The following is a 17,841-nucleotide window of genomic DNA, read 5'->3' as shown; positions in this document are numbered from 1 at the left end:
CCACGCCGCCGCGCAGTCCCCGCGCCGCTCCGTGGGCCGCCGGAGCCGCACGTCGGGCCGCCCTCCTCTTCCTCCCCACCGCCGCCGCCTCTCGCTATGAATGCACGCCGGGCCCTGCTCTCCGCCGCCTTGCTCGCCAGCCTCCTCTGGGATTTACCTTGCTGCCTCCCGGCTTCCCTCCCCGCCTCCTCAGAGCTCGCCGCCTCCTCCAGGGGCGGACGGGGCCGCAGGGTGCCGCGGTCCCCTCGGGAGAACCGCCCCCGGCAAGGGGGACACGCCGTGGGCCGGGCGCTGCCACGGGCGGAACCCCACGAGTACATGCTGTCTCTGTTCAGGACGTACTCCATCGCGGAGAAACTGGGCATCAACGCCAGCTTTTTTCAGTCGTCCAAATCCGCCAACACCATCACTAGTTTTGTAGACAGGGGACGAGGTAAGTTCTGGCCCCCCCCACGCCCCCCCCCACGCCCCTCACCGTCCCCCCGGGGCTGCGGGCGCCCCTTCCCACGCCGGTCCCCGGTGAGAGGCCGCCGTCCCGCGGAGCCTGGCGCTGGGGAGGTGGGGAGCGCGCTGCACCGGTCACCGGCGTCGCCCCCCTCCCCCGGCGTTGCAGAAAAGTGGATCTTGCGGTAAATTGTGAGTCGCGTTGTTTTATTTTAAAGCAAACTGCCCCGAGGCGCTAAACCCGGACCGCCGCTGCCGTAAATGCTGCCTGCGAGAAACACGCGTGTTCCTCCCCGAACCGTCACGGGGTGGTGGGAAACACGCCCGAGCTTTGCAGGCGCACTTTGGGTGTAAAGGCAACCTTGACAAAAAAAAAGACACCCCCCCCCAAAAAAAAAAAAAAAATCGCTCTTCTGGTTTCTTTCCGTCTGCCGGAGAAAGGATCGCTTTTATCGCTGCGGCTGTAAGGCAAATAGAAAGTTCAAACTGACCGAGGGCAAACATTTGCTGCCCAAAGCTGGTCTCGCCTCGGGTCGCTTTATCGGGGTGACCTGCAAGAGCCCCAGCCCCGCTTGAAAGCGCCGGGGCTGGGTGGCAGCCGGCTCCGCTTGCGGGGAGGCACCCCCGAAGCGCAGGTAACTCCAGGCCCCGGGGCTCGGCGAGGGGCGACCCGGACTCGCCGTCCGCTTCGGGGCCGCGTCCGACGTCCTTTAAGCCTGAAGTGCGCGGGGCTGGTCCTCACCCATCCCCGGGCCGGGAGCGGCGCCGGGGGCCGCTCCCCCGGGCCCTCGGCTGCTCCGTGGCGGGGAGCGCGGAGGAGGGGAGAGGACGGGGCGGGCGGCGGAGCCGGGGGCCAGCCGGGCCCCGGGCCTTGCCCCCGCTCTCCCCGCGCAGCACCGGTGCCGCGGGGCTGCCGGGACCCCTCCGCGACCCGCAGCCGCGGCCAGGGCCCTGCTTTGCTTTCTCGCGTTGTTTAATCGCTCGCACCCGGGCCGCGGGCGGAGGTTTCTCGGCGACGTAGAGGGAAATTTCCCTTCCCTCAAGACCCCCCCCCTCCCCCCCGTCCCCCCCCCCCCCCCATTACCCCGGTTTGTGAGCCATTAAGAACAGACTAATTAACAGGTTCTTAATGAAGGTAGTGCATTCTTTCCTTCTCCCCCCGCCACCTCCCCCATTTGAAGACCCTCCCTTCCGTCCGCCCCCCCAGTCCCACCCCCGCGGGACCGTGCCCGTGTACCTGCCGGCGGCTGGCAGCGGCGTCCGGCAGCTGCCGGGAGCGGGGGAAGCACGCCGACCTCCCCGCTTCCCCGCCGTTTTAGGGCGAAACGCAGCGCCGGGAAAACCGCACGGCTGCCTGGAGCTACAGGAGCCGCTCGCTTCCCAAACCAAACCGGACCCAGACCAGCCCCCTCCGCCGTCTCCCGGGACCGGCAGCCTCTCCTCCCCGCCCCGGTCCCCACGGCTCAGCCCCTTGCCCCATCGCCACCCCCGGCTCGGGGGGGGGGTCTTCCCCGGCGGAGGCAGCTCGGCGGGGCTCTTCCCCTCCCGCCCCGGTGCCCGTCGCGGCCCGCTGGGCTCGGGAGGGTGCGTGGAAGCGCCCACAGTGGGGGCTCCCCGCGGTCGGGAGCGCCCAGCCGTTTCCGAGGGGAAAGGGGACACGGGGTTTTGCTTTCCGCCTTCGCCTTCTGCGGATTGTTTTCTTCGTCGCTGTTAAAGGGGGGAAGGGGGAAGAGGACTCCCGTTCTAGAAATACGGTTTCGAAAGCTCAGCCCTCAGAAACGAGCTGGCCCGGTTTCCCCGCCGGAGAGGAAACGGGGTGCTAATTCTGCGAGCCGCGGGGAAATAAAGCCGCGCTCGAGATCATCTTATTCTTGATAACCAGAAGAAAGACAGTTAATTTAACAAATTTAGCTCATCTCGCTGCATGGGAGATTCTACTCCGAGGGAAGTGATTTGCTAACAGAAGTCCTGGTTTGATTAAGGAAAAGCCTCACTTTTCCCCATTGATTTTGATTTGATGTGTCACAGGCTGTGACCTTCTGCTGGACCTTCTGAGGGTTGCTTAGCATCAAGCCACTGATTGGAGTATTTCAACTCAGTGATCTAATTGAGTGTTCATGTCATAACATATCAAATATTGTCTAGTCTCCCATAATGAAGCGGACCAGCCAATGGCACATCACCAAAAAACTTCAAGAGAGCTTCCGTTCCTCTGAAGTGGTAGCTATTTTACTGCCCACCTCCCCGTGGGCTCCTAGCCCAGTTAATTGGCGAGCTGGAGTTGTGCTGATGATGAACAGTCTTTGCTCAGGGAAAGCGGGGAAGGGGGGTGTGTGTGTGGAAGTTTCTGTCAATTCATTTGCAGACAATATAGCTGCCCAAATTGACCCAATTAGATGGGCTGCTCTTTACCTAAGCGGCAGCTCCGGGGGAGACGGCGGTGGCCGTCCCTCCTCCTGCCCGCACGGCATCCTTCGGGGCAGGATTTCGGGGGGGGGGGGGGGGGGGGGGCGGGACACAGCAGCCCAGAGAGGAGCGCGAAGCAGATTCTAGTCCTGCCGAGAAATACCCTTCCCGCACCGCGTGGGCTGCTCTGCCTGCGTGTCCGTGAGAGCGTCCGGCGGGGCCGGCAGCTCGGCTGCCGCCTCCTGCCTGCAGCAGCCCCCGGCGGCAGCAGCCCCGAAGCCAGCCCGTCCCACCGCCCTCCGCAGCTGAGAGGGGCAGAGCCCTTCGGTGCCGACACCGACAACCGCTCCCCTTCCCCTCTTCTTTCTTCCCTTCCCGCACGAAGCTAGTAAGATCGCTTTCAGGCGAGCTCGAGAGGGAGAAAAGCCACACTACTGCGCTATATATATATAATTTTTTTCCGCCCCATCGGTAGAAAAAGAGCGCAGAAAGGGGGGAAAGGGTTTGCGATTCCCCCTTCTCCACCCCCTCCCGCCCCCCACTCGCTCCCCCTTGTTACGGTCGCAAGATCAGACAGGACCTAGCTGAATGTAGGAAAATTACTGTTGGCACATGAAGTAACTCATTAAAACGCAGATGGTGCTCTCGCTGGCCTCAGGACCCCCAGCATTGGAGCTCCGCAGTAAGGCAGGACAATTAGGAGCTGCAAGGACTCCACTAGGCGGGGGGGGGGGGGGGGGGAGAGAGAGAGAGAGAGAGCGGGAGAGAGCTAGAGAAGGGAGCTATAAACAAGCAAATCCACAGCTAGCCAGAAACGCGGCACGGCTCGGAACAAACCGAAAACAAAAAAGAAATAGCCGGGGTGCGAGGGAGCGCGATTTTCAAAGGGATCTCCAGTGGGCAGGGAATGCCACAAGGGCCGGCTGCCGTTCGCGTCCCCTTTCCCTTTTGTGTCCGCCGAGCTGCCCGCAGCCGCGGTACCGCGGCCGGGCTCCCCCGTACGAAATGTTGAGCTCAGCGCCTAAGGGACGGGGAAATCGAAATGGGTCGAGATCGCCTCCTTTTTTCCTTCCCGTTTTCTTTGTGCGGTTTCGTGTTCCAGTTGAGAGGCAGCTGATTCAGACGGGCAGGGGTCCGACCATCGTTATTTTGCTCTTGCCATTAGGGTCGGGAGGGGGGTGAGGAGACGGGGCAGTACGAAAGGGGGATCCCGTGTGCAGAAACTGGAAACGGCCCGGCTGTGCATGTGGCAGAAGAAAAGAGCGTAAATCCCACTCGAAGTTCATCTAGTGCAACATGTTTATGCAAAACAGCGGGTTTCTGGGTGGACCGAGAGCTGCAATATAGTGTAATCTGTGCAGCGCCTTTGCCCAGGCAGTGTTGTCGTTGGCAGGAGGAAAATGAAATATAAGCAGGGAAGTATTTTAATGGGGAAGGAGGGAATTCACAACTGTTAATTATTTGGTGACCTTGTATTCGATTTGTTTGAGCCCCTTATAAAAACACTAATGCAGACCAGACGGCCGGAGCGCGGCAGCGAGCAGCCGCTTCTCATCCCCGCCGTGCGCCCGGGGAAGGAGCGAGCGGCCCGGCCCGGCTCGGCTCGGCTCGGCCCGGCCCGGCCCGGCCCGGCCCGGCGGCGGGCCCCCCGCGCCCTCGGAGCCGGCAGCGCGGGGGCGGGCGGGGAGCGGGCTGCGGCTCCGCGCCGCCTGCGCCAGGGGAATATTTAGGGGTTTGGTGGGTGCCGTCCCCCCGCCGCGCTGCGGGGGCTGCGGGAGGGAGCGGAGCGGAGCGCGGGGCCGGGCCGCGGGCGGAGCGGCCAGCGGCTCGTCCCCTCCTCGGAAGCCGCGGCCGCACCGCTCGCCTCTCCCCGTTGGCAATCGGGGGTGTCGGAGGGGGTTTCTTTTCTATGTATACAGTTCGTTTGCGTGTTTTCTTTTGCGAAGGCGCGGGGGTTTGCGCACGGCAGCGCGGCGGGACGGGGAGGGCGGTCTGCGGGAAGCAAAGCCCGCAAGCGCTGCGAGACGGAGCCCCCGCGGCCGCTCCGCGGCACAGGTAGCCCGGCGGCGAGGTGCGCGGCCGCGGAGCCGCTCTGCTAACGGGAAGGAGTAATTAAAGCCTAGCAAGCCATTCCGGTGGCTCCTTTCGGACCCGATTCTGATTTTTTAGTTTTAATTTTGCAATCCAGAAGCCCACCCGCGGGGCTTGCTGAGAGGCCGCGTTGAATTTTTTTCTTTTTTCCTTTTTTTTTTTTTTATTTTTTTTTTGAGGACGGTAGGACCGAGCTCTCCGCTTCGGAGCTGCTTAGTTTCCGCCGCCCGCGGGGCGATGCCGTGCTGCAGCCTGGGCTGGCCCCGGCCGGGAACCATGCGGCCCGCGGGGAGAAAACGCGGCGCAGCCCGGAGCCAGCCCGGCGCTGGGCACGGCGGCGGGGCGCCTCGCCCTCATTTTCCTCCTCGCTCCGTAGTCCTAGAGATAAAAAAGCAGCCGATCGGAGAAATGCTCCTTTCCCTGCCATTTCGGGGCAGGCTGGAACTGAGGTTGGGCGTCCTTCCCCGCCTGAAGTCTGGTTTATGAGCGAAAGGGGACGTTTCAGTCCGTGCTAGTTGTGGCCAGATCTGTATGTTGCGTTGCTGTGTCCCGGCGCTGCCACATATATCGCTCAGAAATGTCCTCCAAAGCGTCCACTCGCTCCATTTCTTAGCTCCAAGCACCGGGAATAGGCAGCCCGATTTTCTCAACACGGATAATTTGGGAAGAATGATTTCTCCTCGATCGAAGTATTTCGGGTAGCGAAACCGCCGCAAACGGGGAAGGGGAAGGGCGCTCGGTTAATGTCTGTTACAGCAGGTAGAAACCCCCCAAGGAAGCCCCTCTCTGCCCCGGCGCATCTCTTGGGGCGATGAGGACAGACGAAGGGCCCGGAGCCCCGCGGGATGCCCCGCGGGTGTCGCGGCGGCCCCTCTGCGCCCGAGGGCCGGGCGTCGCTCGTGGGAACCGGGGACGCGGCGGTGGCAGCGGCGGCAGCGGCGAGCCGGGGAGCGGGGAGAGGGCAGGCAGCCTTCCCGGCGCAGGTACGCTAAAGAGGTGATCAAAGGTATATCGCAGCCAGGTGCTTCCCCCCTCCGGGGTAAAAAAAAAAAAAAAAAAAAAAAAAAAAAAAAAAAAAAAAGGAAAGAAAAAAAGAAAAAAAGAAACCAAAATGGAAACAGCCCTCCATCAGCTCGCTGGGGTTTTGGCAGGATTGGGAACTCGTCCGAGGAAGGTGTGGTCTTTCCCGGTTACTCGATAGCGAAGCGAACGAAACATTTAAATCTAATCACCCGGTGTAATAAAAAACCACGGCGAGGCAGGCGCTGGGAGACGCGGAATTGAAACCCGGAGAAATACCACACATGGAGAGTCAGCCCCTTGTTTCCACAGCTCGGGTAATGCTCCGAAAGAAATACCTGTCAGCCTTGCGACTCTGCAGACAACGTGTGGGCAGCCCCTCGCAATTACGGGGGATATATGTTTTAATTTCCAGATTATTGTTGAGCGAGCGCCTGCAAAGGGTCTTTAAACTGCAAATGTGCTTTTGGTTTGCGAGTTTAAATATGGCTTGAAAGAGAATTTGGGAATGGGAAAATTCTTCTTGAATGTGGTTTGGGTATAATTTGCAGTGATGTAAAGTTAAGATCTGAGCCCTGATGAATTGGCCGGGAGCCCAGTACCTGATCTGCCATGAAAAGGGAAACTTTGTGTAGCCTTCGTTAACCCCCGGCTCGCCTCAAAGCCCAGGCTGCCGGCGAGAAAGCGAGCCCGGGAAGCGGGAGAGGCTTCACACAGGGAGTTTAAGGAAACGTCCCAACCCCGTCATTCATTTAACGTCGGAGATGATAAAACCGCCGCCACCACAAAGCGGGGGAGGAGACGGGCGGGGGCCCGGCACAGCCCCCCCCGGCCCGGCCCGGCCCGGCCCGGCCCGGCCCGCGGGAGGGAGCAGGGGGCACGCCGCCTGCCCGGGCGCTTTGGGAAGGGCAGAGCGGAGCAGGGCTGCTGCCGTCCCCCACCGCTGGCACACGCTTAAATTCCAGCTAGATCTATCCCCTTCTTCTCCCCCTCCTCCCCGCTCCCAATATTTCATCTTCGCCCGAAAAAATAAACAACGGAGCGTCGAAATAAAACTAATACTTACCGCGTAACTAACATTCATCTACATTAACGCTACAAATATAAACGCACCTCTCCGGTGCATTTTCTGCAATGTGGCTTTCCCCAGCCCAGCTGGATGTGAGATGACTTTGCTGCTCTTCCCAAATATTTCGGTAACGGGAATAACGGTAATGACAGCCTCAACTGGCCTGAGAAAAAGGCAAGATCTCGACCTGGCTGGTCGAAACCCCGGGTTTCACCCCAGCCGCTGCTCGGGTTTAAAGGAAAAACCGAAGGGGACAAGCCCCGATCCGTGCCTGCTCCTCACACGGAGGGAGAGGGACAGCCAGGGTGTCCCCACGCCGTCGCCGCTGCCGCTCTTTGTGTGCTGGGAAGGCGGCAGCTTCGCCGGAACAAAGGGTCCCCAAACCAGACCCGTCTCTCCCCGGTTTGTGGAGGCTCCGGAGGTACCGCTTTCCCTCCCCGCCCTCCGCTCCTTTTCCCACCCTCTCGACTGCGCTGGGAGCGAGCCAATACTGGTTTAGGATTATGTATTCATCTGGAATTATTAGGTTACAAGAGTGAATAAATAGCGTTTATCTGATCGGATTCAAAGCTGCTTATTTGAAACAACCGGCAGCCCTGCCCCTTTCGGGGAGCGGAGCGGGAGCCGGCAGCTGCAGGAACCAGCGGGAGTTTTCCAGCGCAGGGTCGGTGCTGCCTAAACCCGGCTCGGAGACCCGCTTGCCCGGGGACACATTTCTCTGCCACTCGCTGCCACATGGCACCCCAGCGTGCCATGCCACCGAGCCCGCCGGAGCGGCCGTGCAACGCGTTAAACCTCCGCCAAGCTGGACCTTCAAAGGAAGCTGCTGGGAACCGCGTTGTAGGCGCCCCCCCCCCCCCCCCCCCCGCCCCGAGCAAGCCTCTGACACCCACCCGCAGGACCGGAGCTGGCTTCCCCCCGCCCCGCCACACGACGGGGGTCTGCAGCCTTTGTATAAACCGCTTTCAGCAGCGGGGGGCCGCAGGGAATTCAGCCTCTGCCCGCTTCCCTCCCGTCTAACCCGCACGCCTGGATGTCACTCCCGAAGGGGCCTTTTCCCCGCTCCGCAGCCACCTGCCTGCCTGGGGGTTCCCAGCGCTGTCACCTCTGTGTCCCCCCATCCCCCGGGAAAGGGCTGCCCTCTCTTTCCCCTAAAGCCCGGGCGGTCGGGCAGTGCTATCCTGCTCCTGCACCCCGGTAGGGCTGCGGGAGACCCCAGGGCGGGGGCACTGGCCCGGAGTAGGACGGTGTTGGGCCGGGGGGGGGGGTGTCTGGTCCGGAGGGACAGCGGGCTGGAGGCAGCGCTCCCCCCCCCCCCCCCACCCTTTCGCGACAGGGAATACCAAACAGGGCGAGCATCTCCTTTTGAAACCAAGCCTGACATCCCCCCCACCCCCCCAAGCAGAAGGATGGGTTAAAAGCGGAGTTGTGCCCAGGCCCGGCTCTGCCCACACCCCGAAGCCCCGAGGTAGGGGCAGGGGAAGGCGTTGATCTGGTTTCTCGACGGTCGCTGGAACCGTTGGAGGAAGGTGGGAGGCAGCTCGGCGGGGCCAGGAGACCCGTCTGCGCCGTGCCGGATCCCCGGGCATCTGACAGATGCTTGGGGGCAGGGAAAGCCAAAGGCGAGGAGGAGGAGAAGAAGGAAGGGGACCCACGCGTTCTTGCTCGAGGGATGCACATCCCCTTCTGTCTGGAGCTCCCAGTCCTGCCCGGGACTCCCTTGAAGAAGGGGACAACGGCCCTTGAACTCTCCTGAGCTGCCAGACACTCCTCCCGCCACCTCAGCCCCCGGCCACAAGCGTGTGAAGGACGGAAAAACACCCCCAAACCCACAAGCGACCCACGGGCCAAACCCTGCTCCGTCCTTGCAGCGCTGCCGAGACCGTCCAGCGCCCGTAGGCAGCTCCCGCTGGATTTCACTTTTCTTTCCAGCAGATCGAGAGCAGCTGTTGTCGTCACCTGGGGCTGTGACGACATTTTTGGGGCTGTGTATGTGTTCTTTGCAGACTCCCCCCGCCACCCTCCCGGGAGGCATGAGCTCGGCCGGCGGGCAGGCTCCACCGTGGGCTGGAGTGGACTCCCAGTCCACACTCCATCTCCCTGTTGGCGTCTGGGGGAACAGGCGGCAGCGCAGGGCGACTTTCGAGTATGCTAATCTGCGCTGATTAACTGCATGGTAATCCGCACTGATTTTTACCTTGCCGTGGCGCGCCTGAAGGTCTTGGTTGGCATAAATCATCCCCTTGTCCCTCCTGCCCCCCAAGGAGGTCGCCCCGGAGCTGTCAGGTAGAGCTGAGGTCGTGAAATGCACTGACTAGGAATCGCAATGACCTTTGATATCAATAAATAACAGGGGGCTGTGCGTTTCTTTAGTCTCCGTTTCTACCTCTGGAGCAGGCTGAGCTTGGAAAAGCGGCGAGGGGCTGCTGAACAGAGGCTCCAGTGACACTTTTACTATTGAAATCTACACAAGCTTTACTAGCTTCTGGGGAAACCCAGGGGCTTTGGGAATTTTTGTATTTGCTGGGTTGTAAACATTTTATTGGAAAGCAGCTCGGGGGAATCTGGTTTGCTTTCTGCGCTGCACTTTGTACACCAATGTGTCAAAAAAGAAGTCCAGGTTTTTCTCTTGAAGGAGAATATGTATGTGTATATATATGTGTGCGTAACGTATATGAACGCACAAACACTGCCAGTCCCACGTTGCTGGCGGGGCTGACGGGCAGAGGATGTGCGTGGAGCAGGGGCTGCCTCTGGTGCGGGAGAGCGGTCTCCTCCTGTCTGATGAGGGTCCTTCTACACCTCCTTTTCTTCCTCCTCCTCTTCTTTTTTCTCTTTGCTTCACTTCTGTCTTCTCCTCTTTCTCTTTGCTTTTTTCTTCCTCCTCCTCCTCCTCTTCCTCCTCCTCCTCCTTCTCCTTTTCCTTCTCCTTCTCCTCCTCCTCTTCCTCCTCCTTCTCCTTCTCCTCCTCCTTCTCCTTCTCCTTCTCCTTCTCCTCCTCCTTCTCCTTCTCCTTCTTTCTCCTTCTCTTCCTCCTTCTCCTTCTCCTCCTCCTCCTCCTCCTCCTCTTCCTCCTCCTCCTCCTTCCCCCCGCCCTCCACCGGGCCCGGCTCGGTCCCGGCTGCCGGCGGAGCCCCCGGTCCCGGTCCGGGGGCGGGCCCGGCCGGGGGCCGGGGGCCGGGGGCGAGGCGGGCAGGCGCGGCCCTTGGCCGGGCAGCCGGCGGCCCTGCCCGCCCTTCGCCGCCGCGGAGACCTCTCGGCAGATGCCCCCGAGCGCAACTGACTGTCATTCTTTCTTATCTCGCAGACGATCTCTCGCCCGCTCCCTTGAGGCGGCAGCAGTACGTGTTCGATGTGTCGACCCTCTCCGAGGCGGAGGAGCTGGTGGGGGCCGAGCTGCGGCTCTTCCGCCGGGCCCCCCGCGGCCGCCCGCCGCCCGCCGCCCCGCTGCACATGCAGCTCTTCCCCTGCCTCTCGCCGCGGCCGCTGGACGCCCGCGCCCTGGACCTGCGGGCGGCCCCGGCCGCCGGCTGGGAGGTCTTCGACGTGCGGCAGGGCCTGCGGGAGCAGCGGCCCTGGAAGCGGCTGTGCCTGGAGCTGCGGGCCTCGGCGGGCCGCGGGCCGCCGCGCTGGCTGGACCTGCGGGGCCTGGGCTTCGGGCGCCGGACGCGGCCGCCGCAGGAGCGGGCGCTGCTGGTGGTCTTCACCCGCGCCCGGCGGCGGAGCCTCCTCGGGGAGCTGCGCGCCGAGCTGGGCGCGCCGCCGCCGCCGCCGCCGCCGCCGCCCGCCGCCCGCCGCCCGCCGCCTCGGCGCCAGCGGCGCACCGCCTTCGCCAGCCGGCACGGCAAGCGGCACGGCAAGAAGTCCCGCCTGCGCTGCAGCAAGAAGCCGCTGCACGTCAACTTCAAGGAGCTGGGCTGGGACGACTGGATTATCGCCCCGCTGGAGTACGAGGCCCACCACTGCGAGGGGGTCTGCGACTTCCCGCTGCGCTCCCACCTGGAGCCCACGAACCACGCCATCATCCAGACCCTCATGAACTCCATGGACCCCGGCTCCACGCCGCCCAGCTGCTGCGTCCCCACCAAACTGACTCCCATCAGCATCCTCTACATCGACGCGGGCAACAACGTGGTGTACAAGCAGTACGAGGACATGGTGGTGGAGTCCTGCGGCTGCAGGTAGCGGGCGGGACGCCCCTCGGCGCCAGCCGGGGCTGCGTCCGGCGGAGATGCGGCGGCGAGCGGCGAGCGGCGGCGGCGGCGGCGGCGGCGGCGGCGGCGGCGGCGGGATCCCGCGCCCGCCCGCAGCGCGGCTGGGGCGACGGGCATCGGCGGGCGGCGCGGGGCGGCGGCTGCCGGCGGCGGCGGCAAGCGGCGGCGGGGGGGGCTCGGGCAGCGCCCGGCCGCCGCTGCCGCGCGGGGACGGCGGGAGCGGGCGGGGCGGGCGGCCAGGCCCCCGCCGCGTCCCTGCCCCGCTTCCCTTCCCGCCCCCCGGCGTTCATCGGGCGATCTGTCCTGCCCCCCCGCCAGAGGTGAAGGCAATTCACCACGTACGAAAAGAGCCGGGGGAGGGAGGGGCAGCGGAGCGACCCTCTCTCTGAAGTTGCTCTCCGGAGGGCTGTTTCGTTCCTGCCCTCTCTCTTTCACATTCCTGCAAGTTTACCAGCCAGAAATAGCCTACGCCCCCCCCCTCCCCCCCAAGGAGAAAAAAAGAGAAAGAGGAAAGGACATTAAAAAAAGAAAAAAAAAGAATTGCTCGAGATTGTAATTACCAGTTAGGTTTTATTTTAAGACAGCAACGAAAAACTGTGAAAAGCGAAGTGTTACGGCAAGCACAACCTGGGTGGATTGGAAAGGAAACTCCTTCGGATTTCACGAACGGTGCGAGGATGCCATTGCCAGGTCTGTAGGTAGCTCTAGCTCGGCAGCCCTCGCAACCTGCAGCAGTATTATCCGCAAATGTTGTGCTGGAAAAGGCGTTTTGTGTAAGATTTCTGTTTCTTTCCCGCCTTTGGTCTCAGCTGCGGCTTCACCTGGGGAAAGTGCACTTCGAAGCATGCCTAGCCCTTTCCTAATGTAACTATTATCTTCGTAGTTTCAGGCTTTTCCCCACTGATTTCTAGAATTGTTGGCTTATCTGGTTTCGCGGAGCTACAGACTGGTGGAAAAAAAAATTAAAAAAAAAAAAAAAAAAGAGAAGAGAATAATAATATAAAATGCTAATAAAAAGACTCGACCAGGAGCAATAATTTAAAATGCACATTTTGCTTTGGATGCACTGTTGTTCATATAAAAGTTGTAAATATTTGTTTATTTAAACAGACTGAAAAGTGCAAAATGGAGATGAACAACATGCATTTCTTTTTTTAATGTACAAAACATTATATGCACTCGAAATGTTATAATTTCTAATATTTTTAAAAGTTTATATTTGAGTTGTACAGAATTAAGCATTAATCAAATATTTCATCCTTACTTAACATTATCGTTTCCTTAAGATATTATTACAAGATTTAAATTCTGTGCTAATAATGGAGAAAAGAAGTTGTTTTTTTTTACTGTCTACCTCACTATAATGCAAGTATTTACAACTCTAAAGTTATCTGAGGTAAATTAATATTCAGAACATTTTTACAATACACCTTTACTGGACAATACTACAACTATTACTGTATTATTAAACGTTTTTTTTTCCAAAAAGTCAGCTTGCTTTTATATGTTCTATTATTTGGTTAAGTAATTCTGAGTTCTCAAGTAAACATTGGCTCCAGTTCTAAAATGCTGCAGAGTTGAGTTGGAGCAAGTGCCACTTCAAGACGTACCTACAGCCATTCTTCCTATCTGAAGACTTTTTGTACTCTCACAAGATCTTCAGTTTCGTCCTTGGTATATGCCGGTGGCATAAAGCTGCCTTATGTTTTTATGCATTTTACGCGATGATTACTGTAAGTGGGAGAATGCATTTAAGGGGAAAAATCCAGGCAAACCTTTGTAAATCTCATCTGTACTGGGCACATTTATATACACTGTATGATGATGATGAGCGAAAGACAATGAATGTTTTATAAATGATATTTATTTTGATGCAATGGGTAATATATTTATTAAATATTTCCTGGCTATCTCTTAGGTAATGAAGAACTATTCAATGAGTAGCTGTTTCAGTAAGAGAAGGATTCCCCTCCTTCTCCCACCCGGAGAAGTTGGTGCAGGCAGCGTGGGGGCTGTGAGCCCCACTCTCGGAAAAAAAAAAAAAAAAAAAAAAAGCCTCATCTTACATGCAGAAGGGCTGAAAGAGCTGCTCACCTTGTGGAATGTGTTTGAAAAGAAGGTTCTTTTCATGGAAAGTGGAATTTTTTTACCATATCACGAGATCTGATCACACACGTTTTTCTCCGGCTAACTTTCACACCCTCGGACTGGTGCTCGAACAAAGGATTGCAGGATCGGGCCCCGAGCGTTTGAATAGCAGCAGCTGAGAGACCTGTAGAAGAGTCCAGCCTTAGAGCTGGTACAACTGCCGGAGGAATATTTCTTTTTACTACTTGATAGTGTTTCAAGATCATGACCAATTGTAGATTCAGAAATCGCCGTTTTAAAAAGAGCGTTAGTCTTAAAGCCGGGTTCACTGTTTGCAGCTCTGACTGGTCTGAATTTCGCTTGCTGCTCCCGACCACACCGGTTCAGTCTTCTGCTACGGACCAAGCTCCTGCTCTGTTTATGAAGGAAAGCAATGGGCAAATTGCAGGCTGCAATATACTGTCTGAGGAAAAATAATCGCGGTACACAAGACGCTGTCAACTGCAAATGAACATGATGTAAAAATCGGAAATTTTACAAAATTCACAGGTAGCGAAAGCTGAATGAATCATCTCTTTATTTTGCTGTCTGTTGAGCAAATGATTTATCCCATGTAGAGACAATGCTTTGGCTAAAACCATACGTGGAGATTTTCAACGCAATTTCCTTTCCCTGTAAAAACCAGTATGGCTTCTGTTGCACGCTTGGTAGCAAGCTGTACTGTCACTGAGCTGTCCTTTCTGCTCTGCCTCAGGCATGGCTTTGGGCAGCTTCATCAGACAAAGTTCGGCTGTGGGAGGCCTAAGAAATCTCTCCTCAAAGGAAGTCCTCAAAGAGGCAACAGAGAAGATTTTGCTGCCTTGGATGTACAGTGTAGAGCAGTTTGTACCTTCTCCTACGTTAGCTGGATTTTTGGCGACATCTCTAATGGTTTGGAAAAAGGTTTGAAAGCCCTTTGTCCCAAAGGTCTGGTCTGTGCTTGTTAACCTCCAAGGGAAGTGAGAGGACCTGAAAAAAAGGCAAAAATAATGAGAATCTGCTGTAGCAGTCAAACCTTTTGGGTTTTACTTAATGAAGGAGAGGAAACACTGGCCTTTCTGAGCACGCGCTCTGGATGCTATAGCTAATATAACATTATCTGAGCCCATTTTGGCAAGTCTGCTATTCTTAAAGACGGGATCTCTGCTCATTTCCTTTTTTAGGGCTGCAATATTCTGTTGCACAAAGCTGAGAAGGAGCAGTATGGTGCCGAGAAGGAGAAGTGTAAAGATACAGCAAAGCTGATCGGTGGTCTTTCCTTCCTTGCACCTCCCTTCCTCTCTCCCACCCTCCCCACAAGAGCTAACCGGTAAACTGAGCAAAAAGTACCAGTAATTATTTTTTCAGCTTTTACCACAAATACTGCAAGCCTTTGTTACAGAGAAATCCAAATATGGAAATTCAGCAGATGCACAGCTCAGATCTCTTTGTCCTGCCAAAGTAATATGAATTTTCCTTCCATTTCTCAACTCCCCATGCTCAAAATCATATTTAAAAAGGGGAAATGATTTCTTTTATTATGTTGCTGGCCAGAAGAGGGAGCAGAATCTATGAAGTAGTGGGAATAGACACTAGCGGACAGAAGACAGCTGAAGTTGGTCTGGCTGGTGGTGTGATACGTATCAGTAGATATTACGCGATTCATCCATCGCATTGGCTGTCTTGCTCAAACACAGGAAGACCACTGGCTCATTTTTCAAGTATAGATATGCATCAGAACAGTTAAATTCTGAGGACGTGAACGAAAAAAATAGCGTGGGGCTTAAGCCCTTGCTTTGTAAGTACTGCTCCTTTTTGGACCACAGATTCCCTCTTACATTGATTTATGGGAGGGGTGTATTTTTGAAAATGTTTTCTTTTGTGGGCAAATGCTGGACACCCCCCCTCCCCCCCCTGAAGGATAGGTCCAATCTTCCTCTGCGTTATCTCCACGTAGATGAGAGGTTGGTCTGTTTACTGAAATGTATAAAATAAGCATGTTTATTTTAAACACCTCAATGTTTAACCTCAAATGTTGGCTGAGGCACAGAGTTGATCACATTGTATGAAACATCTTCCTTCATAACCTCTTAATCTTTTCTTCAGAAGCATATCTGAATTGTAGAGGAAGTCAAGTGACTGAACTTCACCCTTGTCAGTCATTCAGAGGCTGGGCAGCAGGACAGCAGATTTCAATAGCATGTAATTTGTTCTCTCACATAGCAGCCAGACCCCCTAGCATGGGGTCCTCTTGTCAGTGTTCAGCTATATTATACGATTAGATTTCCAAATATTTGTTCTTGTTTCTTTGCAGTGTCAGACCTGTTGTAAACTGAGGATATTCCAGCTGTTCATGATTGTGAGGGAGGAGAGTCAACATACTATCCCTGCTACGCTCATCATCTGCCTATTCCTTGATGACTGCAGCCTTGAAAAGTACCACTGTCTTAGTTAATATACATTATTATTTAGTGTATTGTACTGCTGGGAATTAGAAAGGGTTCTCCCAAGCTTTTAACTGGAGCTAATTTTGCACAACATCAGCCTGACGCAGAGTATGGGACCCTATATTTGCCCATGTGCTAGCATTTTGACAAAACTAGCATTGGTTTAAACTATGGACGCCATCAACCCTCTCTCTGGAACTGAGAAGTCTGAAATTGGACTGGGGACTTTTATCCCACAAGACCACTTTCCTACTCCCAACTTTCTGCACCATTTTTTTAGGAAGACCCTTAGGAGAATTTCCATCCTATGGAGCATTGTTTAATCAGTGAAAAAAACATTGCTTTTCAGAACATGAGAGTTTTATTACTAGAGAAAGAATGAGTGAGAAGAGTCCTAGCTCACTAGTTTTCAACAGGGTGGGCAGGGAAGACCTCAGGTGAATCAGAAAACTGGAGGTCTGGTTGACAACTCATTTCTACCGTGGAAGTGGGAAATTGCAGGAGGGCCATAGAAGAACAAAAGGGATAACGTAAGGGCAAACTGCCAAACATCTGAGATGTCTTTTCACTAATGCTAAGAGTCTGGAGAATAAACAGGAAGAACTAGAAGTCTTGGGACACAACAAAGGCTACAGTTTAATCAGCATCACACAGGCTCAGTGGAATAAATTGCAGCGCTTCAATATTAGCAGAGAGAGTATAATTTGTGTAGGAAGGACAGGCAGGAAAAAAGGGAATAGTATTATCTGGTATATTAGGAATGTGTAGAAGGCCAGAAAGAAGGGAGAGACAGAGCTGTTGGAGATAAAATAGAGTGGAACTGGAAAGCACTACTAAAGATTACTTAATGAGGAGGAGGAGGTCGATGTCACGCTTTTTGAGCAACTACTGGGAGTGTCCTGAGGATATGAGGTAGTGGTAATTGAGGACTTTATCTAACCAGATACCTGCTGTAATTAAAAAAAACCCCAACAAACTCAACAGCACAGCACAGACAGTTCCTCAAATTTTTGGAATGTGTGGGGACAACTTTTTGTTTCAAAGAGTGGAGGCTGTTACAGGAGACATGGCCAGATAAACTATGACAGATATGACTAATAAAGAGAAACTTGCTAGGAGGCAATTGGAGCTCATGTGTCTGTGGAAAAGGAGGCTTGAGAGAAGGGGAGGAAGACCAAATGACTCCTGTAAGGCAGATTTCCTCATGTTGGCAAATCGATAGGGAAGGTTCTGCAGGGAGGAGCTGAAAGGAGAAGGGAGCTTAAGGAAACAGGCAGTTTGGAAGAAGTCCTTATTTAAAGGTCCCGTAGGAAGCTATCCTGCTGGCAAGGAGGACAGCATTGGAAGAAATCGGGGTGTGTGTGTGGGGGGGTGGTGCTGCGTCAGGAGCCACTTGGTTATCTGACAACAAAAACCCATCATACAAAAAGTGAACGAAGACATTGTACTAGGAAAAGTAAAAGATAAGGGCTGAAGTATAAAGAGTGCAAAAGGGACCAGAAAAAGAAATGAGAAGAAAAGAAGGAAAAGGATTAGGAAAAGGATTATCACTTCTCAGGGATGGTGAACAAAGGACAAAGGGCAGAGCAGGCTTAAGTGTGAAACACTTTTTTTGCAAGTAGGGGACACCTGATACGAGGCCGAACACACTTAGAGCTAGCAAGGGAATTGAAATGCAGGCCACAGGCCACAGAAAAGAAGTGAAGGAACATTTGAATAAAGTGCATGTACTCAGAGCAGGAAGTCCTGGGGACATTTGCTCTGGTATGATTAAAGAACTAACTGTAGTCATGTCTGAAATACTAACAAGTGTATTTAAGAATACACAGAAGAATTAAGAGGTCCCAGGAATTACAGATCAGCCAACCTGTCTCAGATATCTCAAACGCTTTGAGAAATACTGCAAAAAATTCAAGTGCTTCATATAATAGCACCTGCACAATGATAATATGATAAAAACATCCAATGTGAATTTATCCAGAACAAATCATACCCAACTAGTCTAATATTCTTCTTCAATAAGAGTGAAATGTAACTCAAGCAC

The 17,841-nt window shown here is 55.4% G+C and overlaps 1 protein-coding gene across 1 annotated transcript; it reads left to right on the top strand.

The window, feature by feature from the left end:
• Nucleotides 1–4: 4 nt before the first annotated feature.
• Nucleotides 5–11,283, top strand: GDF6 (growth differentiation factor 6). The gene is made up of 2 exons (XM_049827454.1): nucleotides 5–433; nucleotides 10,338–11,283. The coding sequence occupies exons 1-2, from the start codon at nucleotides 97–99 to the stop codon at nucleotides 11,213–11,215; spliced, it is 1,215 nt and encodes a 404-aa protein (XP_049683411.1). The 5' UTR covers nucleotides 5–96; the 3' UTR covers nucleotides 11,216–11,283.
• Nucleotides 11,284–17,841: the final 6,558 nt, after the last annotated feature.

Source organism: Accipiter gentilis, chromosome 2 (genome assembly GCF_929443795.1).
Source record: "Accipiter gentilis chromosome 2, bAccGen1.1, whole genome shotgun sequence".
Taxonomy (NCBI): domain Eukaryota; kingdom Metazoa; phylum Chordata; class Aves; order Accipitriformes; family Accipitridae; genus Astur; species Astur gentilis.
Note: the sequence above shows the minus strand (reverse complement) of the source record. Positions and strands in the feature narration are given on the sequence as shown.